The 26,826-nt window shown below is 41.8% G+C and overlaps 1 protein-coding gene across 2 annotated transcripts in view; it reads right to left on the bottom strand.

Moving 5' to 3' along the window:
• The window catches only part of bbs5 (Bardet-Biedl syndrome 5), a 36,830-nt gene that overhangs the window by 1,981 nt on the left and 8,023 nt on the right, over window positions 1-26,826 (bottom strand). Inside the window, exons 5-11 of one of the 2 annotated variants that reach the window (XM_051930689.1) lie at window positions 24,424-24,551; window positions 21,106-21,241; window positions 15,407-15,502; window positions 12,788-12,850; window positions 12,561-12,695; window positions 6,605-6,688; window positions 2,966-2,989 (exon numbers count right to left, since the gene is read on the bottom strand). In XM_051930689.1, coding sequence (XP_051786649.1) covers window positions 2,966-2,989; window positions 6,605-6,688; window positions 12,561-12,695; window positions 12,788-12,850; window positions 15,407-15,502; window positions 21,106-21,241; window positions 24,424-24,551 — 666 coding nt within the window. The remainder of the gene's footprint in view (window positions 1-2,965; window positions 2,990-6,604; window positions 6,689-12,560; window positions 12,696-12,787; window positions 12,851-15,406; window positions 15,503-21,105; window positions 21,242-24,423; window positions 24,552-26,826) is intronic. The other variant, XM_051930690.1, reaches the window with a different exon arrangement.

Genomic DNA, 26,826 nt, shown 5'->3' on the forward strand with positions numbered 1-26,826 from the left:
AATTGTTTTTAGTTTTTGGAGTTACTAGGTCTTTCCTGATGTTATAAGGTGGTGGTGGTGATGGCCAAATATGTCTTCATTCCAGTGACAGCACGAAGAAGAAGCTTGTATGTACACAGTATTTTACATACTACAAGAGAAAAACCTAGCAACTCCACTGACCGATGAGGAAAGACCGGCAACCAATGAAAACGCTGGATTACGATCATGTGATTTAAATGGCAGGTGTGGTTGATTTGTCAAAAAAACAATATTGTGTACGTGAATCTCAGGAAAAATTTAATCTACAGATCATTAATTATAGCAACGACATAATTCTCTCAATTTGCCGAAAGCTTGAAAGATGTGACATAGGAGGTTTTCTCCATAGTTGCTGGGCAATGAAGCTGGAAGTGAATCGGTGTAAGGTGTAATTATCCAACAGCAGAGTTTTGTATAAGTTGTAAGTGATGGATAAGATTTTGAGGGATGCCAAATAGAATAGCATTACAGTAATCTATACGTGAGGTGACTCGGACATTAACCAATACTTCAGTACTGTGTGGTGTAAGAACAGGAAGAAGTCTAGAAGTGTTTCAGAGATGGAAGAAGGCAGTCCGAGAAATGTTACCTATGTGGGAAGAAAAAGAGAGGGTACTGTCTAGAATGACACCCAGGCTGGGAAGAGATGTTTGCGATAGTGTTGTTAATTAAAATGGAAGACAGTCAACCTTAGCGAGTGTAGATTTAGAACCAATGAGGAGCACCTCAGTTTTATTGCTATTTAATTGGAGAAAACTGTGATTTATCCATGACTTTATGTCATGTGGATTTAGTGGGTAGATAAAAGCTGTGTGTCATCAGCATAGCAATGAAATTTAATATCATGGTATTGAAAGATATTACCTATTGGGAAGATGTAGATAAGAAAAAGAAGCAGCCCCAAAACAGAGCCCTGTGGACCTCCATGATTAATGACTGCATTCTCTGACTTAAAGCCCTTTGCTTGAACAAACTGCCTCCTGTCAGTGAGGTAATGAGAAAACCAATGATGGTCAAGGCCACAGACTCCAAAACTAGCTAGATGTTTTAAAAGTATCTGATGGATATGGTGTCAAATGCGGAACTAAGATCAAAAAGAACAAGAATTGATAAGAGTCCCATCATGTCAGCTGCCCGGAGAAGATCACTTGTAATTCTGACCAGGGAAGTTTCTGTGCTGTGATTAGGATGAAGGACAGATTGAAACTGTTCAAAAAGATTTTTCTTGGCTATCATTACAAACTACATTTAGTAAGTAACATATATAAAAAAATATTCCTTTAATAAGATAAGATACACATATCAGATTCTTTGAAAGGAGAGAAATCCACATTGAGTATATGAGGAGAAGGAAGAGTACACATCTGCAATTTGTGGTGCACATTTGAGTGTGTGACAAGTACACCTCAAGTATGTGTGCAGCAAGTCATATATATGGAATATATGTACAAGTGGGTGTAGAGAATGAAGTGTGCATGCCAGGTACTTGCAGTGCATAATAAACACACAATAAGCATGTATGGAGCACAAGGAGTGACCCTAGGACACATGAGAAATACTCATCACAAAGTTCATTTCAAAGTCAAATTTAAATACGTCATAAATGTGCTCTTGCCATTACAGCAATTTTGCCCCAGAGGATTTATATTTGTCCCCGTATTCCTGTCACTTTCTGAATCGCTGCTGGAAGTCATGACTAAGATCTCCTTTGACATTATTCTGGTTGGTTGGAATGTCCTAAAATCAAATTCTTTTCCCCTCAATCTTGACTTTTGCCAAAAGATGATGAAATGATCAGTTTCTGGCCTCTGAACTTCATTTAACAAACGAACATTCTGGCTGATTTTGTGACTTCACTGATTGTGCTAAGTATCATTGTTCGCTTGCCGTACCGATTTATTTCCACAAATCTGAAAGAGACGGAAGGGGCGGGTTCCTCCTCACTTACGCGCCAGCCCCGGGGCGTATCTTACATCTGCTTAGCTAGCAAACAAGAGAACTACTTAATGGATTTAGTTTGGGTTTTTTTCTAGAATTTGCTTGAACATTCCGGTTGATTTTGCGATTTCTTTCATCACGCTAAGAATCCTAGTTCGCTTGCAGGAGCAATATATTCGCGCTGCGGGCCAAGGGGAGGGGGAAGAGCGACACTAGGAGTGGGGAGTTGGTCTACCTCTGTGTTTTGGGGCGGACCTTGCCTCCGCTCAGCTAGCGATACCATCCATCCATCCATCCATTATGCAACCCGCTGAATCCGAACACAGGGTCACAGGGGTCTGCTGGAGCCAATCCCAGCCAACACAGGGCACAAGGCAGGAACTAATCCCGGGCAGGGTGCCAACCCACCGCAGGACACACACACAAACACACCCACACACCAAGCACACACTAGGGCCAATTTAGAATCGCCAATCCACCTAACCTGCATGTCTTTGGACTGTGGGAGGAAACCGGAGCGCCCGGAGGAAACCCACGCAGACACGGGGAGAACATGCAAACTCCACGCAGGGAGGACCCGGGAAGCGAACCCGGGTCTCCCAACTGCGAGCCAGCAGTGCTACCCACTGCGCCACCGTGCCGCCCGCTAGGGATACCTTTTTGTTTATTGATTTTTAAAGTTTCACTACTACGCGGGTGGAGCCACGGGGAAGAGCTAGTAATGTTTATAACAATAAGGGCAAGAGAAACATCTGTCTTGGAACTTTTCTGAATACTTTTAAAAGGTACGGGGAAGTGGCTTCTTCTTGGACTAGGTCGATAATTCGGCTTTGACACACCTGCTTACAGTGCACTGCCTTTGTATAGCCGCACATAATAAAAAAATCTTAGAATGTCTTATGTGTGTGGAGCCTGTGGAGTGCACATCAGATACTTGGGCCTTTGTAGAAGTGTGACTGGTGCATGGAGATCTCTTTGGTTATGTAGTATAATGATAAAATTTTACCTTATTGCCATCAGCGAAATAAGCCTGCAAGAAAGAATTTTCAGAATTAAACAATGGCTACCAGCACAACCCACACGCATTCATACCAAAACAGGTTAAAAGTGTGAATTTCCCCTTGGGATTAATAAAGTATCTATCTATCTAAAAGTATTCCATGAAACTGACTTGCATCTGGGATGCGGATGAAAGACCAAAACAAAAAGAAAAACATGCAAATGTTATAAGGACAGTGACCAGGCCTAGGATGGAATAGGGTGCTAACCACTGAACCACCATGTAACCCTTTGTTAACTTCTTTTTCTTCTTCTTTCAGCTGCTCCCATTACAGGTCGCCACAGTGGATCATCTTGTTCCATATCTTCCTATTCTCATCATCTTGTTCTGTCACACCCATCACCTGCATGTCCTCTCTCAGCACATCCATAAACCTTCTCTTAGGCTTTCCTCTTTTCTTCTTACCTGACAGCTCCACCCTTAACATTCTTTTCCCAATATACCCAGCATCTCTCCTCAGCACATGTCCAACCCAATGCAATCTCGCCTCTCTGACTTTAACAATCAGTGTTAATTTTTTAATGCATGTTAAATATCGTACTGCAATGTGCAGTACTGAACTTAACTGAATTGAAAGCAAAGAGACATTTACTGGATTGTCACATTTTATTGTTGTATAAAATTGTGTCACAGTAGCTTTAATTTAGCTTTTTTGACACTGACCAGCAGAAAAAGACTCTTTAATGTCAAAGTGAACACTAGTCTCGAGAGGCCAGAATTCTCAAACAGGAAGACATGTCTGGGGACAAACTGTTACAATGTGTGTAGTGATTAGCGGCGAAATCCTGCACTGTAAAGGCTCCACCCACAGGGCTTCTTCCTAAAACACCTGCAACCCCCATTCCTCCAGTCTATGCATTTTAAACTGCCACAGGGGATACAGGAAAAAAGCAAAAGACAGTGAAAAAAGGACTTCACACTAAAATTGCTGTTACCCATTGTGGAGTGCAGTAGCACAAGGTAACTGAAGTTTTCCACATTGTAATGAACACTGCGACAGTGGAGACACAAACACACACACATAGACCACCGCAGCTACACACGTTTGAGTACCACCTCTGTCTGCTGTGAATCTTTCTGTCATTTTAACATTGGATCACTATATGACATAACAACAGCAAATAGAGTTTACATAGGCTTTGTGGGCTGTGGATATACACTACGTGTTGTGACGGATGGCTGGGGCCCAAGCCTGGCCACATCTGCCAGGGGGACAAGGGTGGGAAGCCCAGTATCTCCCCCTGGACACTAGATGGCAGCCTCCCTGGGTTGCAGCGATGCCTCGGACTCCCTCAGGGCTTCTTGGGGGTTGGAGTTCTGTGCAACTCTTTTGGCTGCTGGCCCCCTTTTGGGCACTGGTTTTGCCTTACCCGTAAGTGCAGCTGGATGTCGGCAATCAACCACCTGGAGCATTTCTGGGTACCCAATAAAAGGGAGCCAGCGACCACTACTCAGCGGCCAGAGTCGGGTGGAAGGAGGACAAGGTTGCCTGGGAGGAGTGGTGGTGCCAGAGAAGAGTGTTTGTGCTTTTGTGTTACATTAGTGCTTCGACTTTGGGACTGTGTTGTGTCTGTGGGTACGAGGAAGGCATAGCCCACAGACGAAGAAAATAAAAGCATTTGTTTTATTTTACACGTGCCTCCCGTGTTCAATCTGTGTCGGGTCGGGCGGTGTTAAAACGCTGAGGCTATATTCTGGCAGGGCATGTTTGCGTTTCTAATTAGTCGATAATGTTAACTGACTTTAGTTATTCATTTAGACTTGCAGTCAGAAAGTGGATGCAGCCTTGTCCATGCTTTCCTGGTGTCATTAGGCAGATTTGTTGATTCAGGTGTTTTGGTCTTTATAAGAAAAACATTTATATGTTACTTACATAAAAGCCAGATCAAATGTTATTTACCTTGATTTATTTACTTGTAGACTGCAGAGCTTCTTTTGTTTGATTGACATGGGCACGCTGACAAAGTACATGTTGTCACAGCTGGCTAGGGGGGCGACCCAGCCGGGATGCCCCGGAGGAGGGCTTACGCCTCTCCCAGACCACGGGGGGTGACCACCCTGGTGGCTATGGGGACCACGGGTACAGAGCTTTGAAGGGAGGACTGTAGGGGCCTGTGGTCACCGCCAGGGGGTGCCCCAATGCCTTGGGAGCCCTGGACCTCAGCACTTCCGCCACACCCAGAAGTGCTGGGGGGGAAGAGGATTGGGGACACCTGGAGTGCTTCCTGATACGCAGCCGGCACTTCCGCCACACTGGGGAGTGCCAGCGGAAGATTGTCAAGAGGCACCTGGAGCACATCCGGGTGATCATAAAAGGTGCCGCCTCCCTCCTTCCGGGGGCTGGAGTCGGGTGAGAAGGAAGGACAAGGTCTTGGAGGAGGCAAGGAGGCGGCCTGAAGAAAGTAAGGCATTGTGAGAGTTGGCCTGAACTTTGGGGACTTTGGGGTTGTGCTGCACTTATTGTAAATATGGAAAAGTATAATAACATGTGTTGGGTGACTTCAACGTGTCCGCCTGTCTGTGCCCACAATGTGTAATGAAGTGACTTCAGCTGCAGGTGGAAGCTCCACACAACTGTTGTTACCATTCTGCCTTTGTCCAGAAACAGCTCCATAAGCTTTACGACGTTAGTCTCAGAAAGTCTTTCTCCCTTGGGGAGACTGGGATCTTTTCCTGAATAAGATCAAGCACAGTTGCGTAGGGTGCGACAGCTGTCAGTATGGTGGCCTATCATACACTCCAAGCAACTCCATGAAAAGGTGATTGTAAACCACAAGACAGTTTCCAAGTCACTGACTATCCCTTGGAGTCCAGTTAAATCAATCTTTAAAAAATGGAAGGGATATGCCAGAGCTGAAAATCCGTCTTAAGCTGGCTGTCCACAAAAACCCGAGTGATCGTGCAGGAAGGCGGCCAGTGAGGGAGGCCAGCAGGAGACCGCTGAGAACTCTGAACGAGTGACTCTACACACAGACCCAAGGCTGTCAGGGTGTCGTCTATTAAACACTGACGTGAATCAATTATTTTTTTCCTTTTATATTTGTAATTAATTTAGGCCAATTTGCAGAGATCTGGTTTCACTTTAACATTAATGAGTCTGAAAAAGGCCAAATTAAATTCACTGTGATGCAATGTTGTATAAATTAAAAATGTGCAAACTTCCATACTTTTTATAGGCACTGTAAATAGGTGGAAAAAAAACATAAGGGGCCATCATTCTAAATAATTAAGGCTTAATTAACAGTTAATAAATAACTGACTAGAATTTTGCTATATGAATTGGTTGTTTCTAAAAATAACCACTTTGTAAATGTCAGCACAACTTAGAGAATTTAAAAATAGGCTATTTCATTGTAGCATAAGCTCACAAAAACACACGCCATCAATGACTCAGCATGACTCGACAGTGATGTGCGCACATCGAGGCATGGATCACGTCTAATTACAGAAGGTACAGAAAGACTCGCTTCAAATCAGTGTTTATTTCTGGAGTCATTGTTAAACACTTTTTTTTTTTTTTTTGACACTGAAGACTGGCTGCCCTTCAGTAGATGCAGAGATATTTTGGACGCACTCAATACTCACCACAAAGGCATCAGTCTGCTCATCCGGCTCAATTTCCACATCGTCCTGAGCTTGCTCCACAGTAAGCTCTTCAAGTGGCTGAGGCTGAGAGGAAAGACAAGACTGTGACACCATTCTGTTCCCTGACTGAACTTGTTTATGTTGTTGGCAAGCAAAACAACAAATGTAGATATAACTAACACACGGGGGCGGACATAACGACAGAAACAGCATATGATGAAGGAATTTAACTTTCAAGTAGCTACATCACAGATACAAATGTGGCTGCCTAGGTGAGTCATACTGGGCGTATTGCCATCTAACAGTTTTGTGTCAGCTATACAAAGAGGTCTGACAATTACTGCTTTGATATTCAAGTTTGTAGAACTACACAAAATATAATGAAATAAAAAAGGAAAACATTCTGACAGGAAACTAGCAGAGTACCACAGAGGCCAAACAGTCAGTGCCCATACTGTAGGCACATTGGTCACAAAATTGTATACATATTTAGTGCACCAAGGGGAACAAAATAATGACAGCATATACCAAAATAAGAATGAGCTACATCAGCAAAGATAAATAGCTGACCCACTGGGGCCAGATGGGTGCTTCACAGATTAGTTGCTAAATGCCACACATAACTCTTGTGACAGAGTAGCGGCAAAAATTGTATGCCATGAGGTTTACAAAGCTGGAATTTATGGCACAGTTGTCAGTAAGAAACCTCTTGTATTCAAGGCCAAGCCAGTGTAAGGCATACAAAACCAGGACCCCTGAACAGCGTCCCGTTTTCTATATCCAGCTGGGTTACATCTGGAGAATGGTCACAATATCTGCTGCCAGCTGCTAAACATGTAGGGGGATCGGTAGTGGTATAGGCAGCCATGATTTATGGGAGTCATTAGGGTCCCATGACTGCTCTGCAGAGTTGTATAATGGACAGGGCATTTATAGAAGCAGGTGAACACTATGGTGCAAATGCTGCTCCCTCATGATGTTCCTCTATCTAGTATTTTAAGAGTACGTTCATGAACTCCAGGATGAACTCAAACTCCTTCCATGGTCTTCCCAATCACTTGATCTAAAAATCACTGAACATGTGTGGGAAGTTCTAGAGCACAGAATACAATGTAGATTCCCACCTCCTTTCCCACTTTAAAGTAATGGGGACATTTTTCTTGAAGAATGGTTCAATATCTATCTATAGACAGCTCTGGACTAGCGTGATGGCCGTCCTAGATAGACTGAAGATGCTCTGATGGCAAAGGGTGGCCCTACTCCTAATTCGTTTTTTCTATTAGTACAATGTTAGGTGTTCCCGTTAGTTTGCGCTTCACCTGTAGGGATACAATATCAAATATGTATTAAAAAAATTAACAGTGGTATCACTTTGCTTCATTTTTTACTTTATCAGTGGCAAAATGCTGATTTTAACAGACCAGATCATCCTATCCCCTGCAACTTCTTCCAAAACTTTCTGGAGAACTTATTGATGCTAACAGGTCAGTGAAGAGATACAATCCCATGTAACATTTCATGAATCTTCCCCCTCAGTATTCTTCTAGTTGGCAGTGCCTGGTACAGTCGTAGTAGGCAGTGCCAACTGAACTTGCTCCTCCCGATACAGAAGAGCGTCTATCCTCTGCTTCTGCTGGGCTCTTTACCCTGTCATAGAGTGTGAGCCTAGAAACTCAGCAAGGGAGTCTCATTTCAGCCACTTGTACTTGAGGACTCATTCTTTAGGTTTCTACTCAGAACTCATGAACAGAAGAGGGGATGGGGATGTAGACTGACTGGTAAATCAAAAGCTTTGCCCAAGGATGCAACTACTGCTTAGCACAACAAATCAATTCAGGTGTTACTCATGAATTTAACCTGTACAGCAAACCTAGAGAGAGCCTATTAAGGCACAGGGAGGACATGAAAACTTCACATAGACAGGGCCCAGACTGAATAAATACTTTTAGGAAACACCACCCAGCTGCCCTCACCCTGGCTAGCAAGACAGCCAGCATTTGCCAACTAAGTACTGCTGTCAGTCCCAGAATGAATGAATACTGGAAGCCAGCATGATAAAAAGCTGGCATCGCATTACACAACTTCTAGTCAGAGACGATGTCAAACCTGGCGACTCTTGTTGCTGATTCCGTCCCCGAGGACACCATATTAAATGACTAGGAACTGCAGGGGATGACCAGCTACACGACTCCATGACAACTTCCCAGCACAGTTTCACATTTCCAGAGTATTGCAGACTCGACCCTTTTTCTGTTAGCCAAAAACGATCACGAAAGAACAAGGCAGAAGGAATTGAAGGAATCCCGGGAGAGTTTTTACAGCAACTTGGAAACAAAGGAAGGCAGGCGATGACAAAATGTACCAATACGGAACACTCGACAGGCAAGGTTTCATCAGATCTTATCAAATGGATATTTGCCTCCACTACCAAAAGTTAAGAAGGCAAAGGATTGTGAGGAGTATAGGATGATTAGTCTGATATTCCATGCTTCTAAAATCTTAACTTAGCTTAACTAAGAATTGAACCAATTTATAGAGAGAAATCTATCTGACAGCCAAAAGGGACTTGTAGGGGAAGAGGTACCAGAGATGCCATCTTTGCATTGTGAACCATTTGTGAAAGAGCACGGGAGCTGAACAAAGACATATGCATGTGCTACATTGGGTTCAAGAAGGCTTTTGATAGGAGTATGACATGATAAGTTAGTAAAGGTACTAATAAGGGTTGGAATACCAGAGATAGACAGAAGGCTACTAAAGATCATCTACTGGAGAGGAAGGGCATGTGTAAGAACTAAAGAAGGAACCTCACAGGACTTCAGCATATGGAGGGGAGTTCGCCAAGGATGTTATCATGTTGTCAATACTTTTCAATCAGTACAGTGAATATCTGATGATCGAAGGGCTCAAAGGCTTGGATGGAGTGAAGATCTGAGGAGGAATTATTAAGGGTTTAAGATACAGTATGTAGATGACACCACACTTTTGGCAGAAGGTGATCTGGAGCAACTGTTACAGGCTGTACTAAATACAGGAAAGCAGTTTGGTATTGGGATTAAATCTGAAGAAAACAAAAGTAATGTTAGTATCAAGAATGGAGGCTAATAAGTGCAACATCATACTAGATGGAGAAAAGCTGGAACAAGGTAATTAATACAAATGTAAGAACCATTTTCTTAGTTATATAAGAGTCATAAATATTTTACTAGATGACAATGCATAATCTATGGGAGGTTCCTAAAACCCCCATAAGTAGAATTGTATTGGTATATTCTTGCCATTTCTAGCAGCTTTGAGTAAACATTACTCTTCAGTTAGTGACAGCCTTGCCATGTGTAAGGTGTAGAGGCATACCGTTTTAAACGGGGCTAACGGGGCTACGGGGCGTTTGAGTGTGTGAAGTGTATTTAAGCGCAAAGCCGTACATTTAAAGCATACAGAAGAAGAAGCTAAGAATCTAAGTATAGAAAGAAGAAGTAATGCACTTTTAAGTACAGAAATAACTAAAGTTACTCAAGTAAAGCTAAGTTTAGAGAAGATACATTTTTCCATTTTTTTTGCCTTTTATTCTACGTGTGTAACTACTTTTTTCTTTATTTTTGTGTAGATTATTTGCTTTCAACTTTCACTAAATAATTTTAAAACAAACTTTTGGACTGAGAGATTTCTTTCGAAATGCGTTTTACCCGTGCTTGATCTCGCCTTATGCTTCGGCGGCTACAACATATATTTAGGGATTTGGATATACAGTAATGGCAATCAAGGCAAGAACTGGCAGGGCAAAGGATGCTTTCTGGAAATTAAAGTACCTGATGAGTGGAGACCTAAATTTGAGTCTCTAAAAGAGAATTCTGAAATGTTACATATTCTCCGTTCTACATTATGACAATGAAAATTGGACTTTGGACAGGGAAGCAATATGCAGGATGAATGCGTTCGAGCAATAGCCGATACTGAAAATAAGCTGGGCATAGAAAGCAACTAATGAAGAAGTCCTAAGGAGAATGGATACAGTGAAGCATCCCCTGAAGGACACAGCAATAGTTGAGAGAAGTACACAGGACACGTAATGCATGGGTCAGGAGGAAAGCTGCTGGTGATGATTTTAGAGGGAAGAACAGATGGAATTAAGAGGAAGAGAAAGATCAAGAAGAACCTGAATGAAAGACACCATGAAGTGGTCACAATTAACCTCCTTAGCGTTAGCCCTGAGTGTTACTTGGGCTGTAAAAACAGTGCTAAAAGCATTAGTCCTGAGTGTCTCTCGGGCAGTGGTATAGACACGTCTCCCGTAAGCGTTAATGCCAAAGCGTTATTTGGGCAATGTATAGGTGTGTCTTGAGTAAGACCCAAGGATTAATTGGGCTATTAAAGTGCCAACAACGTTAATGTCGCGCGCTACTTGGGCAATGGTATAGGCGAGCTATTAAAGTGTGTGGCAGATGGCTGGGGATCCTGCCCAGCCAGGGCACCTACATGGATTGGGAGAGGGACAATACCTCTCCTGCTCTGCATCGGGGCCAGGGGGCACCCGAAGGATTATGAAGCCCTGGACTACAGCACTTCCGCCACAACCAAAAGTGCTGCCGGAAGAAATTCCAAGTAAGCCTGGAATGCTTCCAGGAACCAGGAAGTACCACTGGTAGATCATGGCAAAGCATCTGGAGTTCATCCGGGACATTATAAAAGGGGCCGCCTCACTCCATTAGAGGAGCCGGAGTCGGGAGGAACAAGATGGAGCTTGTGAGAGGAGGAATGAGGGTGACAGAAGAAGAAAGGGAAAGGAGAGGACTGTGTGCTGATTTGTGCAGTGTTTGGAGCTGTGTACAGGAGGCAGCAATAAACGCGTTGTGTTTTGGGACATCTGGTGTCTGTCTGTGTTTGGGGCTGAATCTCCACAAGTGCCAACAGCGTTAATGGCGAGCGCTATTTGGGCAATGGTACAGGCGGGTCTTGCACAAGCGTCAGGCCTGAGCGTTACCTGAGCAACAGTGTGGACACGCCTTCTCCTAACCTCATAATGGCATCTCGTAAGAAATGCCTTGACGTGAGTCTGTTTTCAGGCAGTGAAACTGAAATGGGCTGTGAAACCAAAAGTGATTCTGAGAATCCAAAAGCGACACTCAACATCACTCACACATGTGCAGTGTGCTGTTCATATTATTATTATACTTTCTACACTTCTTACTTTGTATTTGTACTTTTAGTGTTTGGGATGTTTTACAGTAGATAGATGAGACCTAATAAAAATCTCATTTTTCAAGCCATAAAATGCAATGCTTTTTACGTGTTTTTTTGGAAAAAAAAAAAAGTAACGCTAAGGAGGTTAAGGAATTATGGCCAAATCAAGAGGGCTAGCAGAGAACCACCGATCTTGGAGAGTCACATCTGTCAACCTTCTGATAGAGGACGGCACTAAATAACAATAAATACTATGCTGTAGAAATGCTTTCCAAATACGCAAGTTTAGACTTAATCCAGGCCCAGCTCTTTATAAGATGTGAGGCCTTACAGACGTCCGGTTGTAAGGTCCAAAACGTGTGCTTCCCATTTCCTGGTGGCTGCTCTGCACGCATTGTTCCTCCAAGTGAGTGCTTATTGGTTGTCTGTTCTCGCACACACACAGCACAGCCTTACCCTACAGCTTCAAACAGAATCAAACCTGTTGTGATTTTTTGGGGGGTGGCGAGTCACAGACTGGTCTACCCGAGTTGCTAGGGATATCAAACTACACGACTGCCTGCGACTGCTTCCAGCTCGTTAAGACTGTGCAAATGAAGTTTGCAACTGAAAACTGCTGTCGTGTCACAGGGCCAGTCAAACCGCTTAGAGTAGGAGCTTTGAATGTGTCTGGAATATTGACATGGCTGTTTTCGGCTCTCTGTCATGTGATCAGTTCCCCTGAGATGCTCCCCTAAAAATTCAGCAGCAAAATTAAAAATATGAGATGCCTAACCTTTTCTTCCATTTCATAATCCACTCCAAAAATGGGGCTGGCTGAGTAAACTCTGTGCAGGGAGTTAATTTCTTTCACGGCATCCTGTAGCTTTTCAACGGGGTCTATTTTGAAGCCAAGTACATATCCCCCACTCTGGAAATGAAAAAACAGGGAAGGACAGTGCATTAAAAATAAACATGTCACCGATAAGAAAAACTGCACGGGACATCTGAGCTGTGATTTACCTGTTGTGAACTTTCAATTACGAGAGCGAGGCCAAACTTGGAATCCCGGATTTTGATTGATCGCTTCCAAAAAAAAAAAAAAAACAAAAAAAAAAAAATTGTTACAGATTGTGAATTTTAAACCTTTAATACTTTGACAAATTTATTTATGTACTTTTTAACAAATTTATTTATGTCTTTATTTATTTTACAGGGTTGCAGGGATCAATTTTTCTTTTCTTTGTAATTAGAACATTTGTTAGATCCTTTATTTGTCATTTGCAAGCATACAGAGATATACCCGGCTTTGGAACCTTTGTACAGTTCTCTCCATAAAAAATGTAAACACAACAACACAACATATAAAAAAATAACAATAAATAATTGACAATATAAAAAGCAACCTCTGTATATCACCTCCATTTTCTGTTCACATCTATAGCCTACACCAGCATTGATAGTATATTTACAAGGCATATATGTATAAAGCATTAACATATAATAAGAGAGAAATAATAAATAATAATAATTCATTACATTTATATAGCGCTTTTCTCAGTACTCAAAGCGCTATCCACACAGGGAGGAACCGGGAAGCGAACCCACAATTTTCCACAGTCTCCTTACTGCAAAGCAGCAGCACTACCACTGCGCCACCTGTGAGGACGAAATGCATACCAAAAAAAAAGGAAATATGACTTAGTTAGAAATTGAGCCTTTAAGTAACTGAAGAAATACGTTGGGGGAGGATATCTGTCCTCAGCCATTAATCTGGAAACGGCTAGAAAAAAGCTGCTATATAGCGCCCTCCATAATGTTTGGGACAAAGACACATTTTTCCTTGATTTACCCCCTCGCTCCACAATTACAAATCAAGAAATTCAAACGTGATTAAAATGCACATTGCAGACCTTTATTTATGGGTACATTTGCATGCATTTCAGTCACGCCATGTAGAAATGGCAACATTTTTTCTACAAGGTCCCCCCTTTCCAGGGCACCATAATGTTTGGGACACAGTAAGTTGTCATATCTAGGACTTTGTCACCTACCCCATGCATGCAATGGCTTCTTGAGGTCTGTGATTCACAGACATCAGCAGGTGCTGAGCGTCTTCTCTGGTGATGCTTTGCCAAGCCTCTAATGCAGCCATCTTCAGCTCCTGCTTGTTATGGGGGTTATTTTAAATGCCGTCCAGCGAGTCTGGAGGAATTTATTGGAACTCGGATGTTTCTCTACAACTCAGAATTCATTATGCCACGGCTGTCAGCAGTTCCATCATCAATTAAGAGAAGTGTGCCAGGACCTGTGGCAGCCATAAATACCCAAGCCATAACAACCCCGAGCACCATGTTTAAAGGATTAGGTGGTCTGCTTTGGATGTTGGACAGTTCCTTTGCATCTCCGCACTTTGCTCTCGCCCTCACTCTGATCAGGTTCATCTTTGTCTCATATATCCACAAGACCTTTTCCTAGAATTCTGCAGGCTCTCTGAAGTCCTTTTTCACAAACTGTAATCTGGCCATCCTGTTTTAGTGGTCTGCACCTTGCAGTGTGGTCTCTGCGTTTCTGTTCATGAGGTCTTCTGCTGATAGTCGTCTCTGACACGTCCACATCTCCCCCAAAGTCTGCTTGGGCAGGCATTGGGGACTTTTACTTTACCATAGTGAGGATTCTTCCGTCATCAGCTGTGGAGGTCTTCCTTGGCCTACCAGTCCCTTTGTGATTCCTGAGCTCACCAGTGTGTTCTTTCTTCTTCATGATATTCCGGACAGTTGATTCCAGTCATCCTAATGTTTTACCTCTTGTTCTGAGCCTCACAATGGCTTCTTTGACTTTCACTGGCACAGCTCTTGTCCTCATGTTGATCAATGGCAACTGTAGAATCCAAAGGGTAGAAGCCAAGCCGAGGTGTCATATGAAGAGATGAAACCCACCTGAGAAATCACAAACACCTGTGACACTAATTGTCCCAAACATTATGGTGTCCTGAAATGGGGGGGCCATGTGTAAAAAGTGTTGTCATTTCTAAATGGTGTGACGAAAATGTATGCAAACGTCCTTAAACGCAAGTCTGTGATGTGCACTTTAATCATGTATGAATTGTTTGATTTGTCATTTTAAACTGTGGGGCAGAGGGGTAAATCAAGGAAAATGTGTCTTTGTCCCAAACATTATGGAGGCCCCAGTAATAGTGTTTGCTGTGAGCTTTGATGCTGTCTGGTCTGCAGCACCTGAGATCCTCCATGTGAACAGAGACTGTCCTGTGAACAGAGACTGTCCTGGCTGGTTTGTGTCTTCAAAGATGGCCCTAGATTTATTCCAGCAACAATGGAAGAATAAAGTCTCTAGAGCAGGTAAGCGAGACCCTGTTATTATCTCAGTACTTCTAATAATCCTCTGTGGGGCCTTCCTCTCCTTCAGTGTGGTATTCCCAAACCTCACTGGGATGTCGCTGGTGAGTACAGTTGTCACTAATCCCCTATAGGCCTGAGTAAGAGTTTGTCAGTTTAGGCCGGTTGTCTTCAACAACGCAACAAAATAAAGACCCTGCCGGGCCTTCTTGCCCCCCCCCCACCTTAACATATTTGAGCGTGTATGTATGTTTTATTTAAAGAAACACAGAATAGAAACACTTACAATCTGAAGATAGGGTATGCTGACATTAAAGCTGTCGTTCATGTTTGCATGCCAGACGATGCGTACATTTGTAATAAAAAATGTACCCAAATTGCCCTGTTAAAAAGAAAAAAGTACACATTGCTCTTTGTACAACTGAATAAAAAAAAAACTAAATACTGAGCACATCTGCAAATGGGTAACAAAATTTCAAACTTCTGCAGAACAAGTGAAACAGGGAATAAGCAAATAAAACAATCATATTCTTAAAAGATCTCTCTTCTTATTTAGCAGTATGATATTTTATTTTACATATCTGCAAGTTAGATGGAGAACTGCTGGCTCCTTAATATTATGTGCCACCTGTCACTTTGTTACTAGAGTATTATTTGCACAATTCCTATTGCACTGCCATTATTGGATTCACCAGTTTGTGAGTGCATTATTTGCATAGTATTTGTTATTTGTATAGTGTGTACTTAAATGTTTCTGTTTAATCTGGTATAATTCTTGGCTACTGGTGCTTTAATTTCTCTCTGGATCAATATCTATCTATCTATTATATAGTGCCTTTCACATATCTATCTATCTGTATCTAGTGTGGTGGACGGCCAGGGTCCTTGCCCGGCCGGGAGGCCTGTATAATGGAAGGGCCGCGGGAGAGGGTGTCTTCAGGTCTTTATCTCCCCCCGGAGGATAGAGGGCAGCCTCCCTGGGTTGCTACAGCACCACGGATTCCTGCAGGATGTGCTGGGAGCTGGAGTTTGCTACAGCCCTGTTGGGTTCTGGGGGTGCCACCAGGGGGTGCTGCAGAGCCTACACAGCCTTATTGCATTGGGCTTCTGCCACACCTGGAAGTGCTGCCAGAAGAAGATCACCAGACACCTGGAGCACTTCCGGGTACCCTATAAAAGGTGCCAACCGCCACTACTCATGAAGCCAGAGTCAGGAGGTGGAGGACAAAGCTTGCTGAGGAGGAGTGGAAGTGAACAGAGAGAAAGAAAAGAAAGAGAAGAAGTAAGGACTGTGCTCATCTGTGCTATTTGGTACTTGTACTGTGCTGTATAGTGGGGAGCAAAGGAAAAGCGCTTCCCCACATAAAATAAACGTGTGATATGTGGTAAGACTGGGCTCTGTGTCTGTTGTGTCCGGGTTTGGGGAGCTGTACGCCCCTTGGTGGTCCACATTATCTATCTGCATCTTATTGTTAATAAGGAGCAATTAAAAAACAGGGAATGCAGCTGTTCAAGACTAAATTAAGCAATTACAGGTGGGGAATGTTAACAAGTGAAACAATGAAAATGAAGCATTAACACTAGAATTACCAGAGTCTACGAAAAAACTTGTAGATCCGGCCCACCTTAAAACCATTCGCACCTCTCCGACGGTGTCCTTTGTCCTCTAAATGTGCCGATAAAAACAAGCTGCAAGCAGCCGGCTATTCCATCCCCACCGACTTAGAACGTGCACGAGCATCTCCCAGCTCATGCCTTGATTGATTATCTGGGAGTGAAGTGGAGTTTTAGAGTGGAAATAATAGATCGTTATTTGGAACACATGCATTTCATGTGTGTTCCGTTTCTACAGTAATCTGTGTAAACACATTGTTAAAACAGAAACTTTTTCATATTTTAGTAATAAATGTTACAAAATGTAGGCATAAACTATAGAATGTGTGAAGCATGAAGTCCAAACATCAAATAAACACTTTCACAAAAGGTTCAAGAACAATACAACAGCTTCCGTGGCATAGCGGTAAGATTTGCTGTCTCAGAGCACAGCAGGCTCACTGTCCCTCAGAGATCTGAGTTCGATTCCCCGTTGTGGAGAAAGCATTCTTTTTTTTTTTTTTTCTTTTTAACCTCAAATGGACATAAAATTTATAAATTGGTATGCACTGTCAGTTAATGAGATCGTTATATTTTCATGTGGGATGCTCCTTTTAAAATATTTTTTAACAATTGAGACTGCAATTAACATGAACAAGTGTCCTTATAACTGTTATTTTTAAGATCCATAACACAGACAGACAGAGCACTACGTAATAGAGAGACAGACTACCATTCTCTCCCCCAAAACGATCTGACTCTAAGTGACAGCGCAAGTACAGATGCAAACCAAGTGTATGTGTGTACTGTATAATATTAACAAAATGAGCAGCTTACTACTGAAAACAGCAAATATAGGAGTGAGTGAGGATCGAACCGGGGACTCTTGATCACACTATGGGGGGTGGGGGCGGATGGGGGATGTTAGAGCACGTGAGCTTATTCAGTGCTGCAGGATCAATGCACATGTTGATCTTTTTTTTCTTTCAGTAATAGCGCCAACATAACTCCACACCCGATCTGATGCTGTTCGTTTTCAAATAATATAGCATTAGTGTGATGATGTTTTCACATATATTGTCTCTTTCTTTCAGGTGTGTAATAGAAACCACAGCATAGAGAGAAGCGTGTACATTGTAACAGGTACACACGTTGTAAATGTAGGAAAGACTATCCTTGCATGTGTGTGAACAGTTAACATTTGAATCTGATGATTGCATATAGCGCTGAACTTACTGCTCTGTACTATTCTATCCTCTGCATGTCCTGGAGTACAAAAGAAACAGCATACAGCAACATGTGGGGACTGGCAAGATCGGGGGAAAAAAAACACGCAGTCACTGATTACAAACCGCAAGATGTTATGCGAATGAATATGAATAATGTTGCATCCGTGCCACAAAGTTTTCCGAAATGTACTATACAGGTCATAAAACGAATAATTCCAAATATCATATATACCTATGTCTGTGTTTTTTTTTTTTGACATCATACACCATAAAGTGCACACTAATTCAGCATGAGCAGGAACACTCAATAAAACTGAATAAAAAAAAATCCAAGTGACGGTGAGATATGAAGAAGGCAGATTCACCAGCGTTTGTGTGTCAGCTTTAATCCCTCCAGATAAGAGAATGTACAGTTCCATTGTCTCAAAACACCACTCACATCTGCAGTTATTCCGTTTCAAATGAAAAATAACAGCGTCAGATCTCTGGGTGGGGGGGCGGTAGTATGTATCGTGATCATGATTTAAAAAGAATAAAAGTTTAAAAAAAAACGTTAACTTTTACAAGTCCTATAAATGCACACCGTGTGTTACAGACGCAAACCAAATGTATGTGTGTACTGTATAATATTAACAAAAAGAGCAGCTGACTATAGAAAACGGCAAATATAGGAGTGAGTGAGGATTGAACCGGGGACTCTTGATTACAAGTCAGCAAATCTTACCGCTATGCCACTGAAGCTGTTGTCTATTCCTTGAATCTTTTGTGAAAGTGTTTACTTGATCTTTGGACTTCAGGCTTCATGCATTATATAGTTTATGCCTAAATATTGTCATTTACTACTAAAATATGAAAAACGTTGGTTTTAAAAATGTGTTTACACAGATTTTCTGTAGAAACGGAACACACATGAACTGCGTGTGTTTCAAATAGCGATCTATTATTTCCACTCTAAAACTCCCAGCACTTCAGTCACTCCCAGATAATCAAACAAGGCACGAGCTGGGAAAACTTAGTGAACGTTCTGCAGTGGTGCAGGATGGAATAACCGGCTGCTTGCTGCTCGTCTTAATCAGCACATTTAGAAGACAAAAAGAGAGGTGAGAACGGCTTTAAGGTGGGCCGGATCTACAAGTTTTTTCGTAGACTCTGGTAATTCTAGTGTTAAAATGTCACTTGAACAGGAAAGGCTTCAACAGAAATAACTGACCTCTCATTAAGAATTACGATTGGAACTAAAACCTGCCACCACTGTGACCCAGACTCACATTGTTACCCAAACCAAACTTATTGAATGCAACTAAGAAGGTAAATTTCACATTTTCTTGTGTAAAAATGACTAAATTAAAACCTTGAACCTATAAATGAATAGATTGGTATATACTGTGGTAGGAGGAGGCCCCTAAGGTAACCTTCCATAACCAGAATAAATGCCAAAACTTATAAAAATGGTGTTTTTTTTTTTTTGTTAATCAACAAATGAACACAAAACAAGAGTGGATGCAGAGAGGAGGATGAAAACCACCACCCAGTAGGGTTTCTGGACTGTCTACATGGTTGCTGTTTACTAGTAGGGGGGCTTACCCACCTTTAAAATAAGACAACACTCCACTTATCGTCTCTCTCTATTTTATGACCCAGGCCTCTTCTTCCTGCCAGATAAGCTTTCACTCCCAACACTCAGACTCTCCTTATAAACTTTGGTCATAGCCTACTTGCTTTTGGGGTCACACACAGTGTTGAGGACTAATTGCTACTTTTCATAATCCAACTAGTGGCCTTTGGTGGGAAGACGCTTTTAACTGTAATGGGGAGGAGGCATAATGGGCCACTCAAGTCAATATTTAATTCAATTCCGTTTTAATTTTGTATAGCGCTTTTCATTGTATGAACGCACAGAGTACTATAACAAGTCCTCATAAAATTCAATTATAAACTTTACTAATTGCGTAATGAGTGCATAAAGACATTATCAATTCCCACCTTCTGTAGCCCCATGCAGTTGTTTACGGATGGCGGTGTTACAAAAACAATGAATTTCTGCATAGACCACCCTGGGTCCCCCCATAAGCCTCGGGCCCAGGAGACGTGTTCCAATGACTCCCAAACTCCGAACCTCCGCCAACTGTTGAACTACTCTTGGTGTGAGGAAAGTGCAAAGCAAAAAAGCATCCATCACCCCCTAATTAGCCCTACAGGCCTCTGAAAGCCTAAAAATTAAATTTTTAACCTAAAGCGTGTTATAAATCACTCATTACTAGGTTTACAAGAAAATAGTCATTGTTAGGATGTTTCCTTCTATTTTTAGCCTGATTCACTCCTGAAATAACGTGCTTCTAACTAACTAGAGCTGATGTGTTGGTCTGTGGTACAGAAGTGTAAATGGCATTGTACTTCATTTAGCTCTGTTCAAAAATGAAAAAAAAAAGCAATGTTTCCTGCTTGTTAATTTTAAGTTACACAGAACAACAAAAATGCCACAAAGGAAGAAACTTTGACCAAAAGTGTCACAGTTATTCAAGTGGGCATCAAGAGCACAACAGCGAGTGACTTTGTGGCTTCTGCTGTCTCACTCAGAAGTGGCAGTTCTGGGTGATGCTGGGCAGATGTATGAGGTGCTGTGGATTTTGTTTGCTGATTGGGAATCTGTGCATCACGAGAGTTCATCTTTTTAAGGTATTCATATCCTAAGTCTGGACTGTCAACACCTTGAGGGCTGCAGTGGTCGCAGGTTTTCATTTTGGTCAACTTCGTAATTAGCAGCCAATTACTACAGCTAATGGAAGAGACCGCCACTAGACTCAGAATGTATTTGTTTCACTTGTTCTTATAAAACAGCTAAACAGAAATGAGACTGGAATGTGAGAGGCAAACTGGGGACAGGGACACACACACACACACACACACACACACTCACTCACTCACTCACCCCAGGCTGGGAACAGAACCCAGACTCCTAAGGCCGCAACACGGCACTGCTGTAAAGTGTACCATCATGTTACCTGCTTTCATATTTTATTATCATGTTTGTAACTTTACTTTCAATTAAAAATGGCCCATCTTTAAAAGTGTATAATATATATATTTTTTTTTTGCACAGCACGGCTATAAACTTATCGATATATCAAATTAAACTGAAATGAGTAATCTCTTAAAAGCATACCTGATCACTGGATAAATTCCACACTCCATTAATTTTATCATAAACTTGCTCCTGAGGAAGCAGTCGTAGTTGTTTGTTCTGAATCAGAGCGCCTCTTAATTTTAGGTCTCTGTACATTTTTGATGTTTCATATGCTCTATAAAAAAATAATAGCAAAGAACACTCAAGAATTATTTTTCTACAGATTGTAAAAGTATCTGTGGAAGGATGAACAAATACAACTTCCCACACACACTGTATATCCACCTTAATAAAAGGGCAAGTGTCTGTATGCCTCTGTATCTGTGCGTCTGTTTGGTCGCTATTGTAAAAGCACTGTTAATGTTTTTGATGCACCATCTTTTGGAATGACAAATGGACTGCATTTTTTTACTACAATTGTTTGTGATGCACCATCTGTTGGAATGTCAAAGGCAATACATTGATCACAACATGCAATCCAATAGATGGTGCACTACAAACGTTAACACTGAGGTCTATGTTGATTACTTAGATTTCAATCCAACTTAGACGGATTGCATTGCTATTTAAGAATAAATCTACAACATTAAAAAAGTGTGAATGTAGGGTTCTGAATCCTGAATCGAATCCTAAGTATGTTTTTTGATGTAATAAGATTTTTTTTTCCCATTTCAGCTGTTGGCCACAGCTGTAAAATAAACATTACTGCAAGGACTGCTAATTCAGTCAGTGGTCACTTTCTGTCCTACCTCCAGTCAAAATTGAAATGATCAGTTGTTTTTTTATGCAGCAACACAAGGCTCTACATTAAGGAGCATTTGTACCCTTGAATTAAAAAAAAAAAAAAAAAGTTAGGGAATTTTTTTTTTTTTTTTTTTAAGTACTATAAGAAATTGGAATTAAATATATGTGTGTGTGTTTTTTATATATTATATAATAAAATCTTGGGATGAGATGAGACCTGTTCAGAGAGACGAGATGTGACCTTCTCAGAGAGACATTTTCACGTCCTGCGAGATGAGACATTGTGCCAAGAGATTTAACCACACCCAGGGCCGGACATAAAAGACAAAGAGTAGATGACAAAGTAGAACGTTGTAAAGAATTCAAAAACACTGGCGTGATACACCTGCAGAGCAGGTTAGAGATAATGGAAGTAGGAAAATTTGAAAGTCTCAAAAAAATTATAGTAAAGATCACATTAGCACAAACAAACAGAAAATATTACTCTGTGAAATAACGGAACAGCAAAAAGAGATCGAATAGTGTTTGAGGATTTCTGGGGGAGAAGAGAGACAAGGCAGCGAGACAAATCAACAGCTGCTGTACAGGCTTTTAAACGTTTGAAGCGCTGCACGAGATGCAGATCAGGCGGCACGGCAGCAGCCACAAGCCAGCAACTGATCGAGCAAAGAGGAGGTAAAAAAACAACTTATTTGTTTCCCATCGTATCACCCTTTAAGAGGGGATTTCAGAGGAGCGGCCGCGTCTTCTAGAGGTGTGTTCAGCCCCCCTCTTCAAAATGGCACGTAGTACAGGTGGGGGGGGGGTGAAGCCCCCTAGAGTGAGTGTGTGTGTATATATATATATATATATATATATATATATATATATATATATTTAGTCATTTAGCCCGTTACAATAACGGGCGCTAGAACAGTAGTGCATAAACATTAGTAGGAACAGTCTATATTAAATGGCAAGGGACTTTGACCTCATTCTTTTTGTTTGTCGTATTTTTCTTTCTTTCAGCCTTTCTTTTGTTGATGTTTACTTGCTGAGCTGACCGTTCTTCGTGGGCTGTCGCCGTGTATTGTGTGTCTTTAATTTTCTGTGACAGTAATACTGTCTTGTACGGCTCTATTCAATAAGGGCGCGTAGATAATTTAGTTCAAATGGCTCTGGAATATGTGAAGAGCAACAGGTGCAGATCTTTATTTATGCGCGCCTTTATTCGCTGAGCCCAATTGAGGTTGTCCTTTTGAGACTCACCTTTTTGTGCGCGCCCTTATTGAAGGATGCCTGTGCGCGCCCTTATTGAAGGATACCGTCTTGTACGTCCGCTGGCTTGTACATCCGTAATATACGTCCGTAATATACCTTTAATTTTCTCTGGTGGTAATACAGGCGTGTGCGTCGGTAATATGCCTTTAATCTCCTCTGACAGTAATACTGGCTTGTATGTGGCTGTAATATGCGTCACTGTATTGTGTACCTTTAATTTCCTCTCGCAGTAATACTGGTTTGTATTTCCGTAAAACGCCTCTAACTTTCTCTGACAGTAATATCGCGCATCGCACCGTGCCCCGCGCATGCGCACTTCATCAGAAGACCCCCACACACGGACACACACAGGGATTTTATATATATATATATATATAGATATATATATACACACACACATACACACACACACGCAATCATTCAAACGTTTTAGAACACCTCAGTTTTTCAAGTTTTTCTTCAAATACAATCAGCTGAAATGCAATGAATGAACTAAAGTGGTGAAAAGGTAAGCAGTAAACTGCCAGAGGTTTAAATTTAAAGTTTAGGTCTGCAAAAACTGAAAAAAGGAAATTTCAGAATATTACAAAGTGGCCTTCTTCATGGCTTTGAACAGCAATTTTTGGAGCAAAGTTTAAGGTTAACTCAGAAAAGTAAAAGTTTAATTCAAATTTCAACAGGTTTACACCGCACTATAAAGGTCCTTAGGCTCTTTTCAGTTTAAGTAAAAGAAGATGAAGAGGAGACAGGACTGAAGTGTTTAACATTATGAGTAGAATTAGTCCAGTGGATCGAGACGGTGACTTTAAAATGAGTTCATCAAGAACACGGGGACACAGTTGGAAACTTGTTCAGGGGAAATTTGCACCAACATTCCTCACCCTGAGAACCATAAACACATGGAATAAGTGACCAAGTGGTGTGGTAGACAGCAGGACTTTCTAAACTCGACTTGAGGCTATTTTTCAAGAATCAATTAGACAGGACTGGCGAGCTCTGCTGGGTTGAATGGCCTGCTCTCTTCCAGACTGTTTTAATGTCATTTATACAGAATATGGAGAAATTCTTAAATGCATATGCTAATCAACACACAACACCTCTTACATTACTGCAGTGCAAATATTTTATGCTACTATTTAAAAAGCTTACAAAAACAAAATTAAAACATATGCATGGGCATAGATTTCAATTTGTTTGCAGTGTTCTAATTTATAGATGTCTGATAACAGGTAACACTAAACATACAGTACAGTGGAATATTATATCATGAAGCCTGAATCACAGTATGAATTGTATCATGGGTGAAGTGTATTGCCTCATGAATACTAAATATATTTCCCTCATATTAATTACCTGTGCACTGCTATAACTGAAGTGAATAGTCGAGGACTTCCAGGAACCACATTGGTGAATATGAACTCAAATCTTGTGTTGTTGCATTTGGTCAGGATATACAGTGCCTCAGTCTGGCCTCGAAGTTTCTGCAACAGAGTAAATACAACATAAAGGATACCACATTGTCAACTACCAAACTTTTTGAAACAGTAGAATTGATTGGATAGTCAGGCAGTATGGAGAGAAAGCACCACTTCAAAGCTCAGCAGACTGATATTGCTGGGATGCAGGGAGGCTGGGTGACCACACAGTCACATAGCTACTCTGCTTACAGTCACAGATGACATCTCATTATGTTTCTTGGCTTTTTCCAATGTTGTCAGTCTGAATTAGTAAAATATAGTTCCCTGTGTAAATCTGTTCACTTACGTCTTAGTTCACCATTGCCGGCTATGTAAATACATACAGTCCTTCATTTTGGATCTGCAGTTAGAAAATCAAGGACTTTCAGTAATGCTAGCAATAGCCTGGTCTCAGTTGATTTTCATTGATATTTACTTTTTTCTGTACTGGTGAAGTGAGCTTCGTTTTTTGTTTATTTTTTCTGTAGTGTTTATATATTTATGATAATTAATTTTCAGTTATCTTTATCGTTCATACAGCTTTCGTTATGGGGCAATTGATTGATGGATGATTGAAGGTTCCTGTTCCTATATCATAGGTATTGTCAATAGGTTGTCAACAGTTAATTGTCACATGGTATTATTTACTTATTTACTAACTACATGGGGATAAAATTGATGAGCCACAGCATGAAGTTATGGGAAAGAGTAGTGGAAGCTCGGTTAAGAAGTGAGGTGATGATTAGTGAGCAGCAGGATGGTTTCATGCCAAGAAAGAGCACCACAGACGTGATGTTTGCTCTGAGGATGTTGATGGAGAAGTACAGAGAAGGCCAGAAGGAGTTGCATTGCGTCTTTGTGGACCTGGAGAAAGCATATGACAGGGTGAGGAGAGAGGAGCTGTGGTATTGTATGAGGATGTCGGGAGTGGCAGAGAAGTACGTAAGAGTTGTACAGGATATGTACGAGTGAACTGTGACAGTGGTGAGGTCTGCGGTAGGAGTGACAGATGCATTAAAGGTGGAGGTGGGATTACATCAGGGTCTAGAGAGGCTTTTCATGGTCTGGGCTCAACCAGTTGGCTCCAGTGAAGGATACAGCATAGAAAGACAGTTAAGGTAATTGAAACTTCCAACTTTATGGCGACAATTTTTTGACAAAGACAGGCCCATAAAGAAATGGAGGAACTCATGTGGCCTGCACAGTGCCCTGAACACAACCCTACTGAATGCCTTTGAGATAAATTGTGAGCCAGGTCTTCTCATCCAACTTCAGCACCTGACTTGGCTGAATGGACACAAATTGCCACAGGCACACTAAAATCTTGTGGAAAGCCTTCAGAGTGGAGACAAACCTGCAACGTGGGGGGGTGGGGGTGCACAACTCCATGTTTTTGGAATAGGATATCCAAGAAACTCAATCTGATGGTCAGGTGTCCACAGATATAGTGCAATTTCATTGCATGAACGTGAAAAATATATATTGGCTTGGATGTGTGAGTGACTTGTGAGGCGCGATTAACTGCTATACCACCAGAATAATAATAATAAACCCTACACGCCACTGATCTTCTTCACGCACTTGCATAGTGTGATGAACAACTGCCTGATGTTCTTCTCATCTTCCAATAGACTGGAAAAAAATTTGTGTGAAGAGGAGGGAATAGCTAAACCCTCTAGCAACAACTTACACACAGTAGAAATACAAAACATAAAGGAATACTTTAAATCTCCAGAGTTGCCAAACAAGACGATGAGTTCCTCCATCAAGAGGAAAAACAGCTGAAAATGATGAAGTGGCAGGAAACAGTGCTGCTGTCACGCTCAAGCAATGCAGTTTCACCAGAGAGGGACTACAGTTTTTCCCGGCCAGGATGCCTCTACAGTGGAATGACCAGGGGAGAGAGCTTATTCAGGGCATTACTTCCCCAGAGCACTAGGTGGCAGTCCCCCCCACCCTCCGGGTTGTAGCAATGCCTCAGACTCCAACAGGGCTCTATGGGAGTTGGAGTTTGGCACCGCCATGGGGCAACGCAGGCACTGCTGAGCTTTTTGTTGCAGCACTTCTGCCACACCCAGAATTGCTGCCGGAAGGTCACCAGACACCTGCAGCCCCTTCCGGGTGCCCTATAAAAGAAGCCAGCTGCCACTACTCCAGGAGCCAGAGTTGGGAGGAAGGGAGACGAAGCTTGCCAGGAGGAGTGGAGGTGAACTGAGAGAGAAAGAGAGAGAAAAGGAGAAAAAGAGTGTGTTGTGCTGTGTTTTGGTGCCGAAAACTGGGCTGTGTAGGAGGGAAACGG

Source organism: Erpetoichthys calabaricus, chromosome 8, assembly GCF_900747795.2.
Source record: "Erpetoichthys calabaricus chromosome 8, fErpCal1.3, whole genome shotgun sequence".
Lineage (NCBI taxonomy): Eukaryota > Metazoa > Chordata > Cladistia > Polypteriformes > Polypteridae > Erpetoichthys > Erpetoichthys calabaricus.